This window comes from Melospiza melodia, unplaced genomic scaffold (assembly GCF_035770615.1).
Source record: "Melospiza melodia melodia isolate bMelMel2 unplaced genomic scaffold, bMelMel2.pri scaffold_46, whole genome shotgun sequence".
Taxonomy (NCBI): Eukaryota; Metazoa; Chordata; class Aves; order Passeriformes; family Passerellidae; genus Melospiza; species Melospiza melodia.
The window spans coordinates 1,652,098-1,660,788 of NW_026948783.1; the positions used below are offsets into that span (position 1 = coordinate 1,652,098).

The 8,691-nt window shown below is 52.3% G+C and overlaps 1 protein-coding gene across 1 annotated transcript in view; it reads right to left on the reverse strand.

Moving 5' to 3' along the window:
- Positions 1-6,202, reverse strand: part of LOC134434702 (olfactory receptor 14J1-like) — a gene marked incomplete at its 5' end in the record, with an annotated part of 48,110 nt that extends 41,908 nt beyond the window's left edge. The window contains one exon of the mRNA XM_063183330.1: positions 5,750-6,202. Coding sequence (XP_063039400.1) covers positions 5,750-6,202 — 453 coding nt within the window. The remainder of the gene's footprint in view (positions 1-5,749) is intronic.
- Positions 6,203-8,691: the final 2,489 nt, after the last annotated feature.

The following is an 8,691-nucleotide window of genomic DNA, read 5'->3' on the forward strand; positions in this document are numbered from 1 at the left end:
GTTTGTGAAGGTGAATGGTCCAATTTAAAGCTTTGATAAGGGTTTTTTTTTTTCATTGAATGTCATATTAAACCATTTGCCAAGTTTCCATAATTTTCTAATATAACTAGTAAAAGCCGTCTTGTTCTTTTGAGCTCCTGATGATCTCTTGTCAGAATTTCTGCACTGCGCCCAACTCAGAGGAAACAAACAATTGCAATTCCTTTTAAATCTCTCATTGAGAAAGTTTTTTAGTGGATGGGAGTCAGGGCTTGTGTGTCCTGCTTGGCCCAGCCCAGGCAGGGCTTTCCCAGCCACTTTCCACACTCCATGTCCCAGTTGGAGCCGCTGCTGCCTCTGAGTTGTGCTGCCCCAGCCCCAGGGACGCTCTCCTTGTCTGCCCATTCCCTCACGGTCTCTGGGCAGGGATGGCCTCAGTGGGGGCTGCTGACATCCTCAGCAACTTGGAGGCTGCTGCTGAATTTTCCTGCTCCAGAGGCTTGTTCAGCCTGCAGCTCTTCAGTGCAGGAATTCAGTGTCCCAGGGCTCCTTAACATCCAGAACACCTTAACAAGCCAAGCCTCTGGGAATAATTTGATTTCAGTTTTCAAATCATCTGTGGTTAACTTGACCAATTTCAGTAGTGTGTTCAAACGGAGTATACTCTATTTAAAAAGATAACGAGAAAACTTTTTTTAGGTCCTTCTTCAGTTTTTTTCCTGTTCATAAATCAGTATGTGTAGTCTCTAATTGACATTGAATCCAAGTATCTCCGCATGCAATTTGAATAAAGATGAAAATCAAGACCCTTCATGGCTGACAGTGAATCAGACTCTGTCCCTACCCCCACCCCACCATTTCCCCCATCCAAGCCCTGGCACTCAGAGCAGCCTTGTGCAAATCTGAGCTCCCTCCAGCCCAGGCTGCACCTGCAGCTTTCAGCTCCTTGGCTCCAACTCCCACCTGCTTTCCTTGGAGAAGGAGCTGCCCGAGACACAGAGGGATGTTCATTTCTTGTCAGCCAACAAAGCCAAGGGAAGGCAGATCTCCATCAAGTGCAGACGTCATTCCTCTGCTGGATATTGAATCCACTTTGCACAGCAGACAGTCTCAGAGTAATGGAAAACATCTTCTGTGCCCAGCACAGATCCCAAGGTCTCCCTAAACCCTCCCTGCCCCGATTCTGCCCAGATTTGCTCTTTGCACACACGAGTCACAGGCTGAAGTCAGGAGCTTCCTCCATGCCCAGAGGGAGGAAAAGAGAGAAAGGGAATGAAGAGTTCCCCTGCACAGAGCCAAAGTCGGTTCAAGTGCATCTCCTGCAGTGGGAACCACAACTCATCAGGTTTGTGTCCTTTGGGCTCAGTGACTGGTGACACTCAGAGGCACAGGAAGGTTTCTTGCCAACAAACACAAGTTGTACATTTGATTATTTTAATAACCATCACAGCTCTTCCCTGAGCTCTCTGGGATGTCCCAGCAGCATCTGACATGCCCACCATCCCAGAGAGTTTTCTAGACAGGAACAGTTATAGACAAAGACATATGATCATCAATTCTGTGATAAACACAATTACGATGTTGACTAATGTGGTATTTATTTGAACATCAGAAAGATCTGGCAACTCCCTGCTGCTCAAAGCATGAAACCAGTCAATTGAGAGGCACTTGAATGACCAGAGAGCATCTGGAAGAGGAATTCCGAGAGCAATAGGAAAGGCATAGATCCATCTGGTCTAGTGAAGAGATGTCCTTAGACATGGCCATTTAAACAGGAGAGCTGGAAACACCTGATGGAAGAGGGAGAGGAAATAATTGATTGAATACTGGTGACCGAAATAGACAGGAAGATCAGTATTTCTCCTTCTGCCATCAGTACACTTACGGAAATTCCTATTCCTGGTGAGAAAACTTCGCCATTTCTTAAAAGTACTCAGGTGACTCAGATAATAAAAATGTGCTTCCATATTATGAAATGTACATGTATTCTAGATATATGTACCTGTGCCCCTTTCCAGGAAGACATCAGTTGTGTGCCCATGAACAGGTAGTGACACTTGTACCCTGAGGTTCCCAGCTGGTATTGGATCTCTCCGAGAGCATGTGAGGAAGAGCAGAGCACCTTGCAAGCAGCAGGTCTGTCAGGGTCCATCCTAGTGGACAGATGACCTGATGGTTCATAGGAATGATCTCAGAGTGCAAAACACCAACACGGTACAAGGGGATTTGCAGTGATAATCAAAACAAATGCAGTTTTATTGAAATAACTACAGCAAAAATGCGATAGAGGGATTAAGGGAGAGAAAAAGAGAGAGAAAGAGAGAGAGAGAGAGAGAGGGGGGATATAGCTACCAATGCAGAGACGAAGTCCTTTGGTGCAGTCCAGCCGAGGGTCCGCCTGCTACGCTGGGGAGATCTCGAAGGCTCTAGCTAACTCAGAGGTTTTTATTACTGAAAATTGTGAGGGGGGGGGAAACAGATACAATAGGGAACAGATGTAACAGGTAGTCCATGTTCTCAGCAGTAAATGAGCTTGATAGATGTAACAGGTAGTCTATGTTCTTAGCAGTAAGCGAGAGCCATTGTATTCTCGGTCCAGTGGCCACAACCTGCAGGCAAACATCTCTCTTTGCTCAGCTTGCCTCCCCACACACCTCCCCCGGGCTGAGGGTTTCAGTCCCAGTCCTTGGAAGGAGCAGAGGCGCCTTTTTAGGAGTTTCATGTCTCAGTCCTTGATGGAGAATCTTCTTACATCTCAGTCTGTCTGTCACGGTGGTTGTAAAGCAGGTGAGGGTCTTCTGTGGAAGACCACCTGAAACTCAGGAGAAGTCCTGCCAGGCTGAGAGGTGGGACAGCTTCCAGAGCTGCTATTGTTGCAAACGGGGCATGGTGCCCTCTTCTTAGCACACAGCAAACACACTTGTGTAAACAGTAGCTCAACACTGAGCTTTCAGGTCTCAGGGCCTGTGGCGTGTGACTTTTCTCCTTCAGAGCCAGATATAGATGGGGGAAGGGGGTCTTCTCTTCAGTGGTCTCCCAAGGATGATCATGAGGCAGATGACGGAAAATTAGGACAGAACAGCCCCTGGAATCCAGGAGGAAGCAGTTGGTGACCTGCTGAGCCACTCAGATGCTCACAGGTGTGTGGGAGCAGATGGGATCCATCCTAGGGGTATGAGGGAGCTGGTGGATGAGCTCCCCAAGCTGCTCTCCGTCATTTACCATCAGAGCTGGCTCAGCAGGGAGGGCCCAGGGGACTGGAGGTGCCAGTGTGAGCCCATCCCCAAGAAGGGCTGGAAGGAGGAGCTGGGGAACTCCAGCCTGTCAGCCTGACCTGGGTGCCCAGCAAGGTTATGGAACAGATCACCCTGAGTGCCATCACAGGGCACCCACAGGATGGCCGAGGGGTCAAAGCCAGGAAGCGTGGATTCCAATGTCTGCATGGAATGGTCTGGATGAGGGGATTGTGTCCAACATCAGCAAATCTGCAGATGACACGAAATTGGGTGTGAGTTTGGATGTGATGGAGGATGGAGGTAGGAGGGCTCTGCACAGGGCCCAGGACAGGCCGGATCCAACACAGTGAGGTTTAACAAGTCCAAGTGCCCGGTCCTGCACTTTGGCCACAACAACCCCTGCAGCACTACAGGCTGGGGACAGAGTGGCTGGACAGCAGACAGGCAGAAAGGGACCTGCAGAGACTGACGGACAGCAGGCTGGGCATGAGCCAGCAGAGTGCCCAGGTGGGCAAGAAGGCCAATGGCTCCTGGCCTGGATCAGGAATGGTGTGGCCAGCAGGAGCAGGGCAGGGATTCTTCCCCTGTGCTCATCACTGCTTAAACAGCACCTCGAGTGCTGTTTGCAGTTCTGGGCCCCCAATTTAGGAAGGACATGGAGGGGCTGGAGCATTTCCAGAGAAGGGTAAAAAGGCTGGGGAGGGGTCTGGTACACAAGTCCTGAGAGGAGTGGCTGAGGAAGCTGGGGTTGTTTATCTTAGAGAAGAGGAGGCTCAGGGTGACAAGGCAGTGTCAGGACACAGGTTGGACTTGATAATCTCCAAGGTCTTTTCCAACCTTGCTCATTCTTTGATTCTCTGGAACCACCCTTGGAGCAGTCTCAGGATGAGCCCTGGGCCTCCTCTTCAGAAGCTCCAGCAGCCCAGGTCCCTCAGCTTCTCTTCACAGCTGCAAAGCCCATCCTGTCAGTCCAGCGGAGCCTCTGCAGCTCCTCCTCATTGCCCAGAACAGGGAGCCCCATAGCCAGACACAGCAGCCCAGATGTGCCCCCCTGGCCTGGGGTACCTCTGGCAAGGGAGCAGCACCAGGCACTGCAGGAGCCTGCAGACAATTCCTGCAGCACTTGTAAGATGATCCTGCTGCCCAAGGGACGTTCCCATGGGGCCAGGTCAGGAACTGCAATGGGGAGTGGGGCCAGAGAGGAAAGGGCATACAGGGATGGGCTTTTTGCAGGGGAGAGAACAGGGCTGGGCAAGAGGGAGAAATCTGGAACAAGAAAGAGGGAGAAAGCAAAGGTGAAGCATAATACTTGCTCAGGGCAGTTTGGGGGTGGCTGCCAGGAAGCCCTGGCTCTGAGCAACAGCATCTGCAGTGGCACAGGAAACTCCCAGCTGATGGGAACAAACTTTCTGGCTGAGTGCAGAGGCCAGGACAAAGCTGAGTGGTCTCCCTGGTGTCCCCCAGCCCTTGCTGGCCCCAGGGGCTGATGGCATTTGTGCTCCCTCAGGTTCATATCCCCACACCAACAGCATGGGGGTGCTCCCCCTGCTCTGTGCAATGCAAACAGGGGCTGCTGAGCCAGTGCTGCTGTGTCTGTGCCTGCAAGGATGGGGCACCTGTGTGAGCTGGGGAGAGGCCAGGGCTGCAGAGGGGGGATGATGTTGGCAGCTCCATGAGGACGCTCTGGGACCCTGCCCTGGGCTGTGCAGCGCACTGGGGATGGATCAGCCCCTGCTCTGCTGCTCCTTCCCGTCTGCCCCAGGGCCCTTGCAGAGCCCCAGCCATGCTGTTTGCCCCCAGCCTGCCCACGGCCAGCCTGGGGCTGCTCATGGGGTTTTCTGTGCTGAGCATTGGCCTGGCCATGTTCTTGAGAGAGCCTGGGCAAGGAGCCTGGATCCCCCAGGGCCTGGGCTGAGGCATCAGCGCTGCCCCAGCAGTGCCCATGGCCTGTCCCTGCTGCAGCCCCGGCACTGCCACCCCCAGGACTGTGCCCAGCCCTGAGAGCACTCAGGCCCTGCAGCAACACCAGGGCCACCAGGGCAGTGGGGCAGGGCCACGGCAGCAGCACTGGCAACACCAAGTGCTGCTGCTGCTGGGCACAGCTGCTGGGCCAGCACTGATCTGCCCCCAGCTCTGAACACAGACATTGCTGCTGCAGCTCCAGAGAAGGAACAAAAGGGCATCTCTGCAGAAGACTCTACTGGGAAGTCCTTTATTTCCTTTAAAGTCACCCAGAGTTCAGCCCCTTATTGACACAGTCTGTGGCCACAGGAAATTTGGAGAGAAAAAAAAATGGGAAATGGCACAAACAATGACATTTTTTTCTGGACTATATTTAAACATAAAACAAAGGAAAAGGACCTCCACATTTTAGCCAAAAAGAAGTAGCAAAGATGACTTTGATTACAAGTTATTTGCAGATATTGCCCAGCAGTTTAATGTTTCTGAAAGCATGCAGTCATCAGTGTCCACACCGCCGCCTTGAGCTCCTGGTTCCTCAGGCTGTAGATGAGGGGGTTCAGGAATGGAGGCACCACCGAGTACAGAACTGACAGGGCCAGATCCAGGGATGGGGAGGAAATTTTGGGAGGCTTCAAATAGGCAAATGTGCCTGTGCTGATAAACACGGATAGTACAGCCAGGTGAGGGAGGCAGGTGGAAAAGGCTTTGTGCCGTCCCTGCTCAGAGGGGATCCTCAGCACAGCCCTGAAGATCTGCACATATGAGAAAACAATGAACACAAAACAGCCAAATACCAAAAAGGCACTGACAGCAAGAAGTACCACTTCCCTGAGTTGGGATTTGGAGCAGGAGAGCTTTAGGATCTGTGGGATTTCACAGAAGAACTGGCCCAGGGCATTGCCATGGCACAGGGGCAGGGAAAATGTATTGGCTGTGTGCATGAGAGCATAGAGAAAGCCACTGGCCCAGGCAGCTGCTGCCATGTGGGCACAAGCTCTGCTGCCCAGGAGGGTCCCGTAGTGCAGGGGTTTGCAGATGGACACGTAGCGGTCATAGCACATGATGGTCAGCAGATAAAACTCTGCTCCAATGAAGAACATTAAGAAAAAGAGCTGAGCAGCACATCCTGAGTAGGAGATGTCCCTGGTGTCCCAGAGGGAATTGTGCATGGCTTTGGGGACAGTGGTGCAGATGGAGCCCAGGTCGCTGAGGGCCAGGTTGAACAGGAAGAAGAACATGGGTGTGTGCAGGTGGTGGCCCCGGGCTACGGCGCTGATGATGAGGCCGTTTCCCAGGAGGGCAGCCAGGGTGATGCCCAGCAAGAGGCAGAAGTGCAGGAGCTGCAGCTGCCGTGTGTCTGCCAATGCCAGCAGGAGGAAGTGCCTGATGGAGCTGTGGTTGGACATTTGCTGTGGCTGCACATGGGGACCTGTTCATGGAGAAAGGACAGTAAAGACTTAGGGGAGGTACCTGTAAGCAAAATCAAGGCCATTTCCCATACATCCTCCTTGGTAACACACAGACATTGTCTTTAATGTTTAAGAGTTCTGAGGTTTTCTTTATAAGCTCCCCCCATGTCTCTGCTGGATGTTTTGGATATAAAAACATAAGCATGTCTGAGGCCCTCAGGGAGAACAGAGTGAGTTCCCTGCGTCAAGATGATGAATGCAGACTGATGAGAGATGGTCTGTACTTCTGACCTGTTCAGAGTTTCTTTGGGCTTTAAACTTTCTCATGTTCAAGGTGACCACCTCCTTATGCTTCCCTTAAAATGCCACCACCTACTGCTGGGAGCAGATGCATCCACCACAGCCCAGCTCCACATTTGTAGCCAAGGACTCACTTTGCTCATTTTACAAACCCAGCAGCATTTTCAGTGTCACAACACCTCTGCCTTTCCCCATCAATCTTATAACTCAGAAATGCTCCAAGACAGGTTTGCACCCTGGATTGAAGCTCCCAGCTTGGGCTGAAATCTCAGGGACACTTCCAAGTGTCCTTATGTTGGCATTGGATGAAGGAAAATGCAGCTCCTTCCCTGGCTGCACTGACAGCATTGCCCAGAGCTGGGCACTGGGGACAGCATCATCCTGAGCCAGCTGTGCCCCCTCCAGAGCCCCCAGTGCCGGGCAGCTGCTCCCAGCCCTGTGCTCTGCAGAGGGAACTGGGCCCGGGGCTGCAGAGCTGCCCCACGGCTCTGCTGCAGCTCTGCCTGCACAGGAGGGGCTGCACGCCTTGGAGCCCCAACCCTGAGGGCAGAGGCTTGGCTGGGGCACAGGAGGGAGGGGGCTTGCTCAGAGGGAGGGGCTGCACTGGAGGGGATCCTGTGGGCATCTCTAATCTCTCCCTGCCACAGCATTGGTGGGTTTTGTTTTCTCTCATTGCCCAATCTTCTCGCTGCTTCCTGGAGGTTTTCCTCCTGCAGGTGTTTCCCTGTGCTTGTTCTCTCCACGCCAGCACTCACAGACCCCAAATCTCTGTGCACTCTCCTTGGCCGGACAGAATCCTGCCTGTTTGCAGGGCACTGGCTGGGGGTAGGTTCTGTTTGCAGCTTGGAGAAAGGACAGCTCAGACTGAGCCTGATGGGTCCAGCAAAGGTGACGCTGGTGCTGTCCATGGGCAGAGTGACTGAAAGCACATTAGGGATCTCCTGTGAATCTATTGATCGCTAAAACCTACAGTTTGGATATCTCAGGGACTTGAAGAATATAATGATTAGCAATTCATACTATCTTTAATATTTAACCCTCCCTTCCTGACATTCTCCAATATTAGGAAACTGAATACTTGAACTCTTAGTAAATTTCCTCACTTTTATTAAAAAGCTTGTCTTGGAAATATTCTATGACTTATTAGAACCCCTCAGCATGTCAGAGCTTCATGAGCATTTCTCCTCCTTTGCACCAGAAACACCCAGAGTTGTACTCACAGAGTCTGTAGGCAGTGGGAGGTTCCAGCTTTAGGAGATGGCTTCAGGAGCTGCAGCTGCATTGTCCTGCAGTCAGAGGTTCCTGGGTTCCTGTGCAAAGGACTGGCTGTGATTGGGCCCCAGGCACTTCTCAGCACCTTCCCAGCCCTGACTGACTGAAGCTCTCTGTGCCTCTCTGCTGTGCCCAGCGTGGCTGCAGGCAGTGCCCCAGCCCTGCTGGGCTGGCAGAAGAGCTGCTCATCAAGAGAAATGTGCTTTTGAAGCTCTTCTTGGTTACCAGGAGCTGCCTCTGTGCCACAAGCCCAGCCCAGCTCAGCAGCACAGACACAGCACAAGGACTTTAATGAGCCTGTGGGGCTTTGTGCTCAGGCCCTGAACATCAGTCCCTGAGAGGGAGCTGAAGAAACCTCTCCAGAACTCCAAGTCAGAATCCAACTCCAAAGTTTCTTGGACTTTTAATGGGTCCCACTGAGGAACACAACTGAGAAAGTGTCCCCAGGCAGAGCAGAGAACTGGAGGCAGTGATGACAGGTGGGGACAAAGAGAAGGCAAGTCTTGGTGTTCTGGGGCAAAGCAGGGTCTGTG